General features: G+C 44.1%; 2 protein-coding genes across 2 annotated transcripts; one reads left to right on the top strand and one right to left on the bottom strand.

Annotated features, from left to right (window-relative positions):
- Positions 1-565: 565 nt before the first annotated feature.
- igfbp5a (insulin-like growth factor binding protein 5a) lies at positions 566-6,645 on the top strand. Its single transcript, XM_074664945.1, has 4 exons — positions 566-1,498; positions 4,411-4,622; positions 4,989-5,108; positions 5,189-6,645. The coding sequence occupies exons 1-4, from the start codon at positions 1,168-1,170 to the stop codon at positions 5,324-5,326; spliced, it is 801 nt and encodes a 266-aa protein (XP_074521046.1). The 5' UTR covers positions 566-1,167; the 3' UTR covers positions 5,327-6,645.
- A 149-nt stretch (positions 6,646-6,794) lies between these two features.
- Positions 6,795-14,704, bottom strand: igfbp2a (insulin-like growth factor binding protein 2a). The gene is made up of 4 exons (XM_074664642.1): positions 14,224-14,704; positions 8,790-8,971; positions 8,350-8,490; positions 6,795-7,399 (listed from the first exon to the last, which is right to left on the bottom strand). Exons 1-4 carry the CDS (start codon positions 14,672-14,674, stop codon positions 7,241-7,243), a joined length of 933 nt encoding a protein of 310 aa, XP_074520743.1. The 5' UTR covers positions 14,675-14,704; the 3' UTR covers positions 6,795-7,240.
- Positions 14,705-16,021: the final 1,317 nt, after the last annotated feature.

Genomic DNA, 16,021 nt, shown 5'->3' on the forward strand with positions numbered 1-16,021 from the left:
TGAAAGACTTTTTGTTATATAACATGAGAATGTGGCGCTGTCACATGGTCGAATTTCACTTTGGGTGTAGTGGGTCGTCCATCTGGCTGCTCCACAGGGGAGCGTGTTCAATATAAATATCTGAGAGCATCTTTCAAGGAGGGAATGTAAGACGAGGGGTATTAAGATTTGACAGGGATCATCTGGGATTTCTGAGGAGGAGGTTTCCAGGGTCAAGTCAGGAAATGGGGAATTAGACTGATGCTGAAGTGATCCCATAAAGACATCAGCAAGTAGCAATTTGGCAACTTTGAGTTGCAATAAACCTCAATTTCTGCTTCACAAGCTTTATTTTTGGACTTAAATCAACTCAAAGCGTGCTGCATGATGAGTTGCCTGTCTTCCTCTCTGTTATGACACATCTTTTTTATGAGGCTCCCTCCTGACAGCTCCATAACCTCTCAAACTGCACTTGAAGCCAACTTTCATAACCTCCCCCTTTTTCTAATAAGTGTAGAGTCCCGATCTGAAGCGCAAACAGTCAGAATTATTAATAACAATGCTGTTTCCATGAGCCTGAGGAAACTCAGTGGCCACTGCGCAGTAAGAGAAAGACAAGGTCTTATTCAGTCGCCTCCAGGAGCATCGTCTCGTATCTGGCAGATCTGGAGGCATGCCAGCACCCGCCCTGTGAAATCAGCATCGCAGCGCGCAGAGTTGACAAGTGCGCCTCCCCCTCTCCAAACGTTGTTTGACATACCCATCGTTATAGGCTTCGCCTCTGGCAGTTTCTTTTTTTAAAAGGCAAGCTCAAAGCCGCAGATTATACATTTTGCTCACAAACCGTGCGGGTTAAATAACCTACAGAGAGGGAGAGGCAGAGAATCAGGAGCTCCTCTTCTTTCACATTTGGAGACGACGCGGTTGCGCGTAAACGGCACCAGGCATCACTGAAGGAAAAAAGACACGCATTCGTGGATATTTTCTCATCTTTTATTATTTATTTGAAGCCTGCAGAAGGAGGGAGTGCAGAGAGTGACAGGATTTGGACTTCAGCGCGCAGAGCACCTGTGGATGCAAACACCCCCCTGATGTTCGGACTGAAACCTCTCCCAAAGAAAGGATTCCTCACACCACGCAGCTGATATCAGTCGCAGTTTTCGCTTCAGTTTCCAGTCAAAGCGCACGATGCTGCTGAGCATTCCGCTCCTGGTGGTCCCCCTGCTGAGCATCAGCTGCGGATCGTCCTACGTGCCGTGCCAGCCGTGCGACCAGAAGGCCCTGTCCATGTGTCCGCCGGTGCCGGTGGCCTGTCAGCTGGTCAAGGAGCCCGGCTGCGGCTGCTGCCTGACGTGCGCGCTCGAAGAGGGCCAGGCGTGCGGCGTGTACACCGGGCCGTGCACGCGCGGGCTGCGCTGCCTGCCGAAGAACGGCGAGGAGAAGCCGCTGCACGCGCTGCTGCACGGCCGCGGGGTGTGCAGGAACGAGAAGTTGTACAAACTGCTGCATCCGTCAAAAGGTAAGGCCTGCGGAGAGATGACTGATTGGGAGCGGGGAGGCTGAGAGGAGCCTGAAACAGGTCACTGAGTCCGAGGGGAGACTCATTAAGTGGATTAAAGGAGTGACAGCTTCATCATACCCTCACAAAAATCACACTTTAACAGAAAAAACTCCAAATCTAAACCAGAGAATGCAGCTTGATGCACTTTAATGCAGTTTTGTGAGGCTGTAGTGGTGTTTTAATGATGTTTGCATCCTTGAAAAGAAAGAAAACCAAGAAAGAAACCTTAAAACTTGAGCTCCTGGTTGCAAAATCTACTAAAAATGCATGAAAGCAACTTCTTTCTTTAACCCCTGAATTTGAAGTTTGACTCCCTTATGTTGATTTCTGAGCAGTTGCAGGAATTATGTCACAAGCTAACAGCTGGATTGTGATGCAACTCCATCAGTTTGTGCAGTTTTATTCTGTAGTTTGTGAAGTCTCTGATGACACCTGTCATTAACTGAGGCACACGACTCAAAAGCCTCCTCCGCGCCTTGACCCTGTGAACTCTGTCAACAATTGGTGCCGGGCGCCAATCAACCTGTCAGCTAGTTCGTCCTAAAAAAGAAAAAGAAGAAAAAGCTCTCGTGGGGGCTGCCAGCTATAAATCAGCAGGTTTCGTGTGAGTGGCCCCCGTCGCCTCAGGGGCCTCCAGTCAGACATGAAACAAGGGAGAAGATTACAGGTGAGGCTGCTCGCTGGCTCCTCTGAATGACAGTCACTGTGTCTCCTCTGTGGAGAGGATTGTGGGAAATGCTGGCTCTCTTCTTCTACAGTTTCTCTCCTCTCATTCTTTTGTCACCTCTCTTCATCCACCACCTGTGCCTTTTTTCCCACACCTTTTTGTCTCTCTATTCTCTCCCACCTCTTCTCCTCTTCTCCTCTTTCCCTGCCTGGCTGCCGTCCCTCTTCATCTTTAACACCCTATTCTTCTTCTTCTTCTGTCTCCCCTCCCCTCTCGCCATACCCGGTTTCACCCTCTCCTCTCCTCTCAGGCTTTTCCAGCAGATTGGAGTTTTAGTGTGGAAGGAAAGCTTCTCTGGAAACATAAATAATCCTTCTGGTGGTGTTCAAACCTCAGTGGGCTGAGGGAGAGAACCGCAGTTTTTCTTGCAGAGGGCGAAGGGAAGCTTTGAAAGTCACATTCAAATAAGCATCATCATTGATAAGGCGTCAGTATTTTCAGTCCCTGCATCTGAGTTGTTCAAGTCTCCCTCTGTTTCCCACAGTATCCCCCACTCCCTCCTCCTCCTCCTCCTCCTCTCTTCATCTCCGTCTCGGCTGTGCAGTGATTCAGCAGAACGCCGGCTGAGCGTGGGTTACTGATCCCCCCACTCACTCCCCCATCTGTCTGCCCGTCAGCCAGCTTCTCCATTAACTCCACGTCTCCTGCTGGGCGCTCCCTCAGTGCATAAATTAAGCAAAGCCCATATGCACAGAGGGAAGAGATGACATTTTAAAGACGCCTATGCATGAATCCATGCAGTAAAATCTGTGCAAAGCTGCAGAATCTGCCACTGAGAAGGATTTTGCATGCATGTATTTGTGCATGCTGATTCAACTTCAGTGAAACTTCTTTGCAAGGAAGCAGCTCTCTGTGTTTAAACCCTCCAGGGATCTGGTTCTCCAGGATTGCAATGTTTTATTCAAGCACAAAGCAAAAAGGAGCAGAAGAAGAAGAAGGAGGAGGAGGAGGAGGAGGAGGAGAGGAGGGGAAGAAAATGAAAGATCAGTCAGCACAGGTCAGATTAGACAAGCTGCAGGATTAACAAGTGAGGACTTGATTGGACTTATGCTGATCTGCTCCAGCTTTCTCTGCACAGAGGGGAAAAAAACGGTGTCAGCAGGAAACTGGAGGATGGGGGTAGGGTGGTGGTGGAGGAGGTGGTGGTGGTGGAGGAGGGGGATCTCTTTTGCTTTTTCCAAGAACCTGTCATTATGTGGACAGATGACATCATCACACTCATCATCGACACTAAACAAGCTGGGTGGAGGGGCTTAGGCGTCATTTGCAAACGTGGCGTTGACCTTGTTTCACCGCCCCGGCTAGCTTAGTAGCTTAGCGATCACGTCAGTGCAGAAATGGAGGGGCTTTATGTGCAGAATCCTCCCGAAATGAAGAGGAAACGAGTGCGTGACACAGCAGTGGAAATGGGCCAGCGGCAGCTTAGGACGCGAACAAGCTAATGCATGTTTAAAAGCTAAAAATGAGGAGAAATATCACTCCTAAAGTGCTTTTTGGGAAGGGAAAGCCGCGGCTGCTTGTTCTGGCGGTTGTGGTTACATGAATAAAGGGCGGGACAAAGGAGAGGGGCGACTTAGCTGCAGATGAAAGATGCATGTACATGAGGCCTTCTGCGACCCAAAACGGGCTGTGGCTGTTTCTGTCGGCTCGCCACATGACAAGTGTAATAGTATGTTTTCATGGGCCTGGGTGCCAGGGTGAGACTAAATATCTCATTTAGGTCAGCAGCTATAAAAGTTTTAAAACCCCTGGTCTACATATACCCCAAACTGGCAGGCTGGCTCGCCATAAATGTAGGCTATGTCGTCCTGTGTGTCAACACTTCCAATCTGAAGCTGGCTGCTCGCCACTGACTGTGTCAAATAAGCATTTAGCTGCAGCGATGAAATCATCATGTCGTGTTGTGACGTTGCCAAAATTGACGCTCCTGATCCTGACTCTGCTGCAAACTGGCTCTTTGGAGGAGCAGAAAAATGCTTTGAAGCCAACTCCAAAGGGTGAAATTACCGGACATCAGATTGTTTGTAATAATCTGAGTCATTTGTAATTTAATCTGGTGTCTGTAATTTGTAAAGTGCAAATTACCCTACTGACTGATGATAGTAATCCTTCAGGGAATCAACAAATCTCTGACTCCTTTCAGATGGAGAGTCCCACGACGGCGCGGTGCTCCCTGTCCCAGAGTCCCTCCTGCCCCAAACCAAGGTGCCGCTGTACGGCAGAGACCACATCAGCAGCCGGAAAGCCCAAGCCATGAAGCAGGCAAAAGACCGCAAGAAGCAGCTAGCCAGACTCGGACAAAGCAGCAACCTGGACTTCACGCCGCTCAGCCTGGATAAGCTGGAGCCAGAGTTCGTAAGTAGACGAATCGAAGCTCGCGATTCACTGATCGAAAAAGTTTTCACAACCATAATTGTGGAAGTATTGGCAGGAAAACAATGTTTTCTTTGCTGTAAATCATAAAAATCTCAGATACTGCATCCTACTGCTGCAGGCCTCATAGAGAAACCAGTTCTGACAAATCTGCCAAGAAGCCTCGCAGGGCTTCTTTCGTGCACGTGACAACACGGTGTGAACACAGTTAATTGCCAAATTACCTCGTAATTCTTCACTTCATGTCATGTCAAACCACAATTTGTTCTCAGGGGCACAAGCACAAATTGATATCATGCAAACACTCACTTTTTTTCTTCTTCTGTGTGTGTGTGTGTGTGTGTGTAGGGACCCTGCAGGAGGAGACTGGATAATCTCATCCAGAGCATGAAGGACACTTCTCGCGTCCTGGCTCTGTCGCTCTACATCCCCAACTGTGACAAGAAAGGCTTCTTCAAACGCAAACAGGTACGCAGAAATCTGCTAAATCTGCTAATTCGTCTGCAGGAATCACCTCTTAACACTTCCTGTCCTTTTTTTCTTTGCAGTGTAAGCCCTCCCGTGGTCGGAGAAGGGGGATCTGCTGGTGCGTCGACCGCTTCGGCGTGAAAATCCCCGGCATCAACTACGCCGGAGGAGACCTGCAGTGCAAGGAGCTGGACAGCAGCAGCAACAGCAACGAATGATGATTTTAAAAAAGTGGAACAGTCGTTCTCTTCCTAAAACCTGCCAATCAAAGCTAGCACGCTACATGACTGCCAAATCAGGAACACGGTGGCACAGATAGGTCTCAATATCCGGTCGGGTGCGATGGACTGCGTTATTTTTCTTGTCTTGTTAAAGGGGAACCGGAGCTTGGGTTCAAATCTGAAGATCTTAACTTTCATCTGAGTGTGTGAGGTTAGCTGACATCCTGCCTCTTTATATCCACAGATAGAGTAGAGGATTATATATATATTTGTATGATACGATGATATATTGTGTACTTTGAGTCTACCAAGAATTGTAGGACAAGACATATTTTAAATGTGGCTAAAATCAATATTTTGTCGTTGAAATCAGTGATGTAAACTTCATGTTAGTAGTGAGGATGATGTTAAACTGGTGTAAAGTGTTTTTTATGTTGTTTTCACACAGAGGACGGAATAGCTCATGAGCAAACAGGAGCCATTTTCGTTCGTTGAAGCTGTGGCAGCCGAGAAAGCGAAACCGCTTCTCCTCAAACCAGAAAAGTTAGGAAAATCCACCAACAAGTACCTCGAAAGCTAAATGAAATATGAATCAACACGACTCCCCTTGAGGCTCGTTAAATGCAGGAGCAGAATTAGCTTTTCTCAACCTTTACAGTGCACTTAGCCGCAACTGTAGCTCATAATTCTGCAGCGAGAAAAGGGTTCCTGGAGTCCAGATTGATGCGTCCACTGTTTGTAAATGTCTGTACAGAGTGTGTGTGCATGCTCCTGAGTGTGTGTGTGTGTGTGTGATGTTCTGTACGTGCCATGCTCCTCGTGTCAATCTACAGAATAGACTCTACAAGCTATCCAAGCTACTGTCTGACACACGTGGTGCTGTGCATTTCCCTCCACACACAAATCGTATGCAAACGCCCCCCGCCACGGTTCACCTCCCACGTGCAGGGTCTCCACACGCAAATTCTGGGGACCAGCTCCCATGGTGCATTGCCTCTCTCATCCCTGCAAAGAGCAAGGTCGCTGAGTTTGTATGTAAATCCAAGTGCCTTCTGGCCCACGCCGCTTTGAATTGGATTTGCATGTGGACCCAGCGTCGTCGTCGTCGTCGCCAGCACAGATTTTAACTCTCCTTCTCCGCTGACATTCCTCGTCCATCACTCGCTGTTAATCGTAGCACAACACGGTGACACTTTGAACTCTTCGAAATCTCAAGCACAGATCAATGTGAACATTATAGTGAAATATTTATCAGGCGTGTAATTGATGTACTCGTTTTTGTAATGACAAATCACTATTTAAATAAAGTTCATGTACTCACAAGAACGCGAGTGTGCACTTTTTCCTCTGACGTCTGCAAAGATGGGGATCTGCCGAGTCAGAGGGTGTGTTTTTATTTAGTGGATGCTTATCTCTGGTTTCCATGCAGGTTGTCACCAGATAAAAGAGACACAAGGAAACCGCGCTGTTTCTCTCCACTTTAATGGCGTTTTCTGTTAATGTTGAGTAACAGTAGTTTGCAAGCTACAACACAAAAACTCCTAAAAACATCAAATATGTTAAAGCTTCTCCTTTTTTAAAACGTACAGTACAAAACACTGACACATCTGAGCAAATCTCTCACAATTAGTAAAGCAAAGAGTCACCGACGCTCCAGCTGACTGAGAATCTACAGAGTATCTACGAGTCGTATCTCTCCTCCTCCCTAATCTGACGTTTTCGTCCTACGCAGCAAGCTGGATCCTACCTACCTACCTACTGTTTAATCCTTAATGTCTCACATGTCAGTGTCATCATGTAAACTAGAGACGCAAACACGCTGAAAGATAACGTTTAGCTTACTCAGACGTTTTGTTCCCAAGTACTTTACAGTTTTTTTGTTCCCTCTTTCTCTGTCTTGGTTTGGTTGGGTTAGATCTGGGTCGTGTCAGGGAGCTCCAGCTCCAGGTCTCCGAGGTACTGGCTGCAGTTGGGGTCACCTCTCACAGTGGGGGCTGATGGGAGGGGTCGGCCAGTGTGGGGGTTCACGCACCAGCATTCGCCTCTTTGACCGTGGAGAGACATCTTACACTAAAAATACAAAAAAATGAGGTTTATTTTTTATCATTTCTTATAAATTTTTTACTTTGTTTATTTTACTTATATTATTTTAAAATTCATGAATTATACTTATAATTATATTCTCACAAAATATTATAATTATTTTTATTATTAAAGGATCAATAAAAATATATATATATATATAAAAAAACATGTATTATACAAATTAATTATACTCTTTATATTAATTATTATTAAATGAAATATTTATATTTACAAATAATATAAAAATAAAACAATTTATTTATATTATTTTTTATTATCAATATAATAATAATAATAATAATAATAATAATAATAATAATAATAATAATAATAATAATAATAATAATAATAATAAATCACATAAAATATAAAAAAATACTAATATACTCATTATATTCGTATACTAATAAAAAAAATATATATATATATTTGCAAATGATATAAAAATATTATCATTATTATTATTATTACCATCATCATTTTATTTTAAATTTGTATTCAGATTTTTTTTTTAAAAAATCATCATTATTATTATTATTGTTACCCATGAAAAATATAATATCATAAAAATAAATTAATATTAATATATATATATATATATATTATTTTTAATCTCCCTTCTTGGATAAATAAAGTATAGTGCAATTTAATTTATTCCTTTTTATTGTATTTCTGCACATGGATGTGTCATATTCGTTCAGAAATTTACATTTTGAGGGAGTTTTCTGCACAAATCTTAACATTTTGAATTTTTTTTTAATCCTAATCCTAATCCTATCCTGCTGTTTGTAGAAAAATATTCACAAAAACGTGTTTTTTAAGTGTTCAAGTGCACATTAACTAAATGAATCCCAAACTTCTTCATAATTATCTTTAAAAAAGCTGAATTTAAGGATTAGTTTGCAACAACTGCCTTCACCCTCCTTTGCAGTCACCTGTTTGAGGTTATACTGCCCCCTCTTGTCACAGTTGGGGATGTGCAGGGCGTACAGGTCTTCCAGAGGACCCCTGTTATCTCTGAAGGGCATCTTGGATATCCTCTCCAGGATCTGATCCAGCTCCTGCTGACACTGAGTCTTGGAAAAGGAGCAAAAACAAAAAACACGTCATGTTTACGGGACCGTGCAGCTTGATTTGGGCGTGTTGGTGTCATCAGGTTTCTTGCAGAAAGTTAAAGATCAACAAAATGTGTCTGCGAATCAACCAGGATGTTGCTCACTTGCTGCATGAATCTCATAAAAGCAGGCGCTCACACTCACACACCATAAAGCTGAGGGGATTTTCTCTAACGAGCTCTGAATCATGTTTTCAACACCTCCTGCCAGTGACCTCAGGTTTACCCCACCCTTGCTGGAGCAGGGTGTTTCACGCTCACCTGTTTGGGCCGTGCAGGCTTCACCTCCTCCACTTTGTTGGTCTTCATCTTGGTCTTCATCTCCTGTCTGTGCTGGCGTACGGCGCTCTCCTTAGGCCCCAGCCAGGTGCTCTCTTTGCTCGGCTTCCGGATGGCCGGGATCTCGCTGGCGCTGAGCTCGGGAAGCGGCTCCACGGCCTCTCCTGTGGAACCAGATTTATGGACGCAAACTCAAGTGAGATGTCACCAAAGTTACTGAATCACACGCACGCTTCCCTCTCACTGCTGACTGTATTTTCCACTTTCTTGTTTATGTGACTCTCCATAAATTTGCTCTAACTATCTCCTCTTTGTGACAAGTTTCCCCAGCGTCACAGCTCAACTTTCCTCCAAGAATAGACTTGTTAAGTGGGGGGTAAGCTCCGGTTTGCCAAAACCTCTGTTAAAGTGCTCTGAAATGCATCGGCACAATCAATGAGTCACTTTTTTTTGCACAGAGTGAGGCAACCACATGCAGCTCTGTTAACAAGCTCTCTGGCTGAGAAGAAGTTGGCCGCTGCTGAACTTTAGTCACACTCAGGTTTCCATGGTTGCTTTTTTTCCTTTCTGGTGTGATTTTAATTTCATGAGCAGATGTTTTACACTTTTCTGAAACGTGAATCTGGAAATCAGCTCATGAATCCAGTCTAAATTTAAGATCTCTGCAGCTTCCTCCAAGAATAAGAGGATCAAATAATGTAGCTCGACTTCCTGTGGCGGCTCCTCCAGGCGTTTTTAATCCACTCTGACCGTCTCCTCTCTCCTTGGAGTCTTGTTAAACATCAACCTTAAAAAAAACTCTTCAAACAGATGGAGCAAACAATGTGAGAGGCCATCAGGTCCAACCCAACATGTTGTTTCTGACAACAGAGCAGGGAGTGGAAAAGGAGCGTCACTTCAAAACCGGCTGATCGGAGCGGAGAAGCTTCTTTTCTGCAGGAATGCATGTGCAGAACTAGAGTAGGGAAGGTAAATAAGCAGAGAAAGGGGAGAGTTTGGAGCTGTAGCTTGCAGACTTGTGGAAAGGCGTCTGAGGGACAGAGAAAGAAAGCAAGCAGGGAGACTCTGCAAGAGGTAAATTTGACATCCGGTTGTAGAATATGATTACAAAAGGCCTAAGAGAGAACGGAGAAAGGAAATTCCAAACGAAGCAATAACACGGTGCTGGCGCCTTTTGCCATCAGATAGATCTGGTGTTGTTGGACTCGAGTTCCCCCTATGACGCTCCTCTGTGCTCTCCTTGAAGGCCGAGCATCTCAGGGTCATGATCGTACGCTGGAAAAGCAGCGATCGAATGCTGGAAGGGTCAGGACCCCACTTTCAGGGGGCACTAGGCCTCTGCACGTCCGAGCCGTCCCACAGCGGTGGGCTCGGGATCAGCAGTGAAAACAGAGCAGCAGGCCTACTGTCCAGTCTACTGCTTGAGTTAATCCTCACACAAAGGCCCGGAGAGGCTTCCTTTCTGTATCTGATCCATGTCGAATTCCCTGAGGGCACGGAGGCCAGAAGTGTCATGTCTGATTGTCCACATTCAGGGTCAACTGAGCAAATGGCAAAGCTTGGCCAGGGGCGCGGAGAGTGGAAAGGTTTGGGAAGCAAAGACAGAAAAATGATGTCTTTCTTACGTCTTACAGTGCAGGGATGAAGGAGTTTGACTTCTTATTGATCACATCTGGAAATCTGCATCTCTCAGGAGCTCAGGGTGCGAAATAGGTCAAGACGCTGAGTCCATCATCCTTTATAGAGAGGGACTGTTTTCCTAGAAACACAAACTCAGCAAAGTGCAGATCTGTTTACCTTCCAGGCTCTCTGGCCCGGCGTTGGGCAGGCTCCGACACGCCAAAGGCCAGGAATCTCTTTCACTAGCAGCACAGAGAGGTGAAGTGACTAAACCAGGACGTGAACTTGGAGGATCCTCTGGGTCTCAACAGGCACAGGGAGATTCTTGGCACGGGTACACGTGAAGTCGATGCCCGAGGGGGGGAGACGGTAGAAATGCCCCTGTTTTTGGAGAGGCTGGTGGGGGGGATTATCTCCGAGCTATTTTAGTCTCTGTGAGCTCTGTCTGGATGCCCCCACAGGTACACAGGAATGCCCCTAGTTAGCTAACCGTGTTATGTCAGCGGCCAGATGGCACAGGAGTTTTCCACTTCCCTTTGTCCGGCTGTTTTTTCTCCCCATAACAACTTTTATAGCGCATTGGTCCATGGATACGCTGCAAAAAAACAGAAATCTTATCAAGTTTATTTTTGTTTTTTGTCTTATTTTTTGTCTTATTTTTATTTTTGTAATAAGAAATAAAATCAGAAAATTTGCAGAAAAAACTGAAATCTTATTTTGTTTTTTGTTTTATTTATTTTTAATCTTAATTTTGTTTTATTTATTTTTTTTTTGTAATTAATAGAAATTTGCTCAGAACTCAAATCTTATCAAAACTTTTTTGTCTTATTTTCTGTTTTTGTCATAAGTAAAAATTTGCTAGAACACTTACAAAAAATAACTAAAATTTTATCAACTTTTTTCTTATTTTTTCTTTTTTGGTCTTTTTTTTTTTAAATCAGTAAAAATTTGCCTGGAAATTTGCAAAAAAAATCCCTGAAATTTTATCTAATTTTTTGTCTTATTTTTTTTATTTTTGTCAAAAGAAAACATTTCCTAAAAACTAAAAAAAAAAAAAAAAACAACTAAAATCTTACCAACTTTTTTGGTCTTATTTTTGTCTAATTTTTATTTCTTAATAGGTGAAAAAAATCCCAGAAATTTTATCAAATTTTTTGTCTTATTTTTTTTATTTTTGTCAAAAGAAAACATTTCCTAAAAACTAAAAAAAAAACTAAAAAAAAAAAAAACAAACTAAAATCTTACCAACTTTTTTGGTCTTATTTTTGCCTAATTTTTATTTCTTAATAGGTGAAAAAAATCCCAGAAAATTTGCAAAAAAAACCCCGAAATCTTATCAAATTTTTTGTCTTATTTTAAGTAAAAACTGTCTCATTACACTTGATATAAGTCACATTAAAAATATGCAAAGTGAACAAGAAAAATTTGCTTGAAAATTTGCTTGAAACTAAAATAATGTCTTAATAAGGGTTACTTTTCTTTTTTTTCATCAGCAGATTTTTTTAAAACTGTTTCAAGCAAGTCAGACCTCATTTTTGTCTTTAGATAACTTGAAATTAGACATTTTTCCAGACTGGTCAAGTGAATATTGAGTCTAACACTTGATAAGACTTCAGTTTCTGCATTTTAGGAAGTCACCATCCACCCAAAGTGAAAAGCCATCCTGTGTCTTTAAATTCACACCAACACATGCTGACAATCACTCACACAGATGTGAGGGAGAGTGGGATGTTTGGGGTGGGGGAAATCTGAGCGCACAGGGACTGGTTTTGGTCGTCTTCATCTCAACCAGAATGCAATTTTGTATTTTGATGTTTCCAGTTCAGATGTGACTGAAAGCGCCTCTGCACCACAGAGACATCAGAGGCTGAACTAAAAGAGCTGCAGCTTCACCAGCGATCACATCTTTTAAATCTGAGTTTTCAGCCTGAGACGAAAGCTTCTCCTGAGCTAAGCAGGAGTGCATATTTTGGAGCCTTATGAAGCCATATCTAATTACTAATATGCTGTAATTAGGTGCTTAGATAATTTAAAGCAGTGAACAAAAATCGCCCGCGGTCTGGACCGCAGAACAAAATAAGCAAGCACAGTGCCAGTACACTTAATCCAATCGAAGTTTCATTAAAAGCAAACAAAAAGCTCAATTAGTTCATTGTTTCCACTTTGAGAATAAACTCTACAGCCTTTATTTTCCTGTGTTGAGTCCACATTTAAAGGAGGAAGCAGTTTTAATGCAAACTCAGGTGTGCACTGAGGTCGAAGGATTCTAAGGGTCAAAGGCACCCACTTTCTGACCTTTGACCTTTTCAGTGTTGGTTGTTTTTCCTGCTGATCCAGGAGTTTGAGGGATTCACTCCAGCTGTCTCTGGATAGAAACTTTCAGATCAATTCAAGGAAAGGTTGGAAAAGCACAAATAATTTCCTCCTCTTGTCTCCTGACCTCCAGAAACACTTCGTACTCTCCGCTCAGGCCCCTTCTTTGTCAGAAACCACTCTTCCATCTGCAAGACTCTGAAAAAAAGCTCCTTTCAGAGCTGATTTCTGCAGCTTTAACTGTTTTTAGTCACTTCTGACTTCATCAACCTGCAAGACCAAACGCACAACCAGGCCAGAAAAACCTGAGGGGGGAGAAAAATCATTGACGTCTTACAAATTGCCTCTGAGTCTTTGCATGATGCGTCCGTGTTTCGTCTTGTTTGACGCTTACGTAACCGGCTGTGTTATTGAGAGTTTGGGAGAATATTAAAGAGGTCGTTTTTAAAGATTTTGTGAGAGTCTTCGGTTGGTTTTTCTGCGTCCCACAGCCAAGATAAACACGTGTCAGTCTGGAGGTAAACTCTAACAAAGCCTGGATTTCGTAAATGAGGATAAAATCACACCCCGGCGGGCTCCACTGGACACTCATAGCTTGTTTGCAGCCGATTAATGAGGCTGTTGGCTTTTCTTCTTCTCTGTGACCTTTCCTTGTTCAAACACACACCACACAGCTCCTCTCTGATCCTCCTGCATGTGCATACGGCTTATTTACAACCCTGTGGATGTAGTTACAGGCCAAAGCAGGTTACAGCTACATGTAGTCAAAGCTTAAAGTCCACTTTCCCGATCAATGCAGCATTCCTCCTGCTGTATTCTCTCTCTTTGACTCTCTTTACTCCCCTGTGGAAATGCAAACACCAATACAACCATGTTTTCTGCATCCTATCCCTCAGAGAAAACAACTTCTGGGATGTTTCTGCAGGTCATCTTGTTGTTGCAGACTTTAAAAGTCAGATATCAGGGGGAAAAGGCTGCAGGGCCAGCTGTTCGGTGCATAGCTTAGATGGGCCGAGTGAGTTTTTCCTCTTTTGTGTGTCTCTGCTCATGCACACCGGGATGATTCACAAGACTTCGAACAGGTCTGTGCAACACAGACTTAAACAGAAGTGAGTGGAAAAGGCATGCAATAAGCAGGAAAGTAAAGATTGCATACTTTGATGTGCAAAATGCATGGTTGTAGCTGCTTATTGTGCAGGAAATTTTGTGTTTAAATGCAAATGTGATGATTTAAGGGAGACAGAATGCATAAATTGTGCAGGAATTATATTTTGCACGCAAAAAAAGTCAAGGATTGTGTATATATGGGTGCAAAATGCTGAGCAGAACTTCCCCATGAAGCAACAGCCCCTGTTTGACACAGATTTTGGCTCAGCCTTCATGACTCTGCAATATTTCTACACTATTCCCCACGCTGCAGTCTAGACACAGCCATTAAAAATTGATAGAAGACAACCAGATTCCCAGTAAGAACCCCACTAACCGCTGGTTTGCTCCCGCTGCTCCTGGCTCAAGGTGCTGGTCTCGGTGTCCACTTTGCGCCTGCACTGGCCCTGGCCCTGCACCAGTTGCTCCAGGGGAAGCTCCGAGTCGGGCGTCGGGTAGCACCGCAGACCGGTGGAGCACCTCGGGGTGTACACGCCGCACATCTCCCCCTCTTGCCGGGCGCACACGGGGCAGCACCCGCAGCCAGGCTCGCGCACGATCTCCGCGCAAGCCTCGGTGAGCTTCGGGCACAGCGCCTGACGCTCCGCGGTGCAGCCCGGGCAGCGGAACACCATCTCGGCCAGGGAGGCTCCAGCGAGGGACGCAGAGAGGATCAGCAAGCTGCAGCCCGCGTACGACAGCATTGTTAGAGGCATGAGGGTTCTGGGCATTGTCATGGGGTGATAGAAGGATATCCCAAGTGGGGGGAAAGGGGAAGAAATGTGCATGCGAACAGGTGAAGCCGGGGGCTGGGAGGGCTGCTGGGTCCTACAAATTCCCAGGTTTGCTCTTGGGGCCACATGTTGGCGTTGATGTGAAATTGAATGGATGGATTGAGCTGAAACGACACTTTAAGTGGAAGAAAAATAAGTTTTATTATACTTCTGTTCTTCTTTTGTCCTCATTTTGGATCACATGACTCAATATGTGTCAACAGTAGACAAATAGACAAATTACACACTCCTGTAGCTTGATCCTCTCTTATTACATGACCTGAATCATTAATGTTAATGTAACAAGTCTTTGTCAAAAACAACACATCCATAACAACATTCACAAACATGTCTAATAAACAGAAAACCAGACTGGCATCTTCAACTTCTCCTCAAACCAAGCCTGTAACTTAACCCCCCCTGCCTGCTCTGCATTCATTTACATATTGCATGTTTCCCCTCAATCAGCACAGCCCGCCCCAGACTCCCAGAATGCATCAATAAACAAACAAACAAACAAAAAGACTATGTGCACAGGGTTCCTAACATGGAAAGACCTCCCCTGCTGTGGCAGACATGTCCATTGACACTCAATTAAAGCTCACCGACTTATACCCCTGTGTACAGTAATGCCTCTGTGCACATATAGCAATGTTTCCCATTGACAAGCAGCTATTAACCCTGTGAGTGTTTATCCAAGAGGACAGAAATAAAATGTGTAACCCTACTCTGCATATATAAATGCAGAGTATTTTGTTTTGCGGGTGCACGCTGATTTAATCCTATTTGGGGACAGAAAGGGCGCATTTGAAGCTGTCTCGTGTCCCATGGGTGTAAATCAGGAGGATGCCCAGAGGCCTGTTTGCACACAGAACCTCATATGTCACATTCTGAAACCGATGCATGGAAAAGCAGGCGGCTAATAAGGCCCAAACAGGCCGCAGGATGGGTTGCAATGTGTGCAAAGTAATCCCCTCCAAGGTCAGTTACTTAAATTTCCTCCCCGTGGAAACTCTGGATAAACTCCACATTGATGGAGGGAGGTATGGGAGCGCTGATTGGAGGAGGATGCAGACGGTTTGAGCTTCTGCTGCAAGGACGGGGAGAGGTTTGCATGCAAGAGGTCAGATTCTGAATTACACTTTGTTCTATTTCCATATTTAGCATCTATGAGCATCATTAAAACAGAAAGCTTTGAGTTGTCTGTGTCTCTGAAATGTGCAACATGTTGCAGAGTGGAAATGTTTACCAAGTTACAGAGCATAAATCCTTACATGGAAACACTCACAGCATAAGCCCCTCATGGAAAAATGCTTTTTGTATATAAGTGTGTTTGTTTGCTGCTGAGCAACAAGTGATGCA

Source organism: Halichoeres trimaculatus, unplaced genomic scaffold (assembly GCF_033239565.1).
Source record: "Halichoeres trimaculatus isolate MK-OKI-2021-1 unplaced genomic scaffold, fHalTri1.1 fHalTri1_scaffold_24, whole genome shotgun sequence".
Classification (NCBI taxonomy): Eukaryota; Metazoa; Chordata; class Actinopteri; order Labriformes; family Labridae; genus Halichoeres; species Halichoeres trimaculatus.

Bases quoted from the DNA above. Each gene is read 5' to 3' on its own strand.
- igfbp5a (XM_074664945.1), top strand. From the start codon at position 1,168: ATGCTGCTGAGCATTCCGCTCCTGGTGGTCCCCCTGCTGAGCATCAGC. The intron at 1,499-4,410 runs GTAAGGCCTGCG...GACTCCTTTCAG, and splicing joins ACTGCTGCATCCGTCAAAAG to ATGGAGAGTCCCACGACGGC. The intron at 4,623-4,988 runs GTAAGTAGACGA...GTGTGTGTGTAG, and splicing joins ATAAGCTGGAGCCAGAGTTC to GGACCCTGCAGGAGGAGACT.
- igfbp2a (XM_074664642.1), bottom strand. From the start codon at position 14,674: ATGCACATTTCTTCCCCTTTCCCCCCACTTGGGATATCCTTCTATCAC. The intron at 8,972-14,223 runs GTTAGTGGGGTT...CTGGTTCCACAG, and splicing joins GCAGCGGGAGCAAACCAGCG to GAGAGGCCGTGGAGCCGCTT. The intron at 8,491-8,789 runs GTGAGCGTGAAA...TCCTTTTCCAAG, and splicing joins AGCCTGCACGGCCCAAACAG to ACTCAGTGTCAGCAGGAGCT.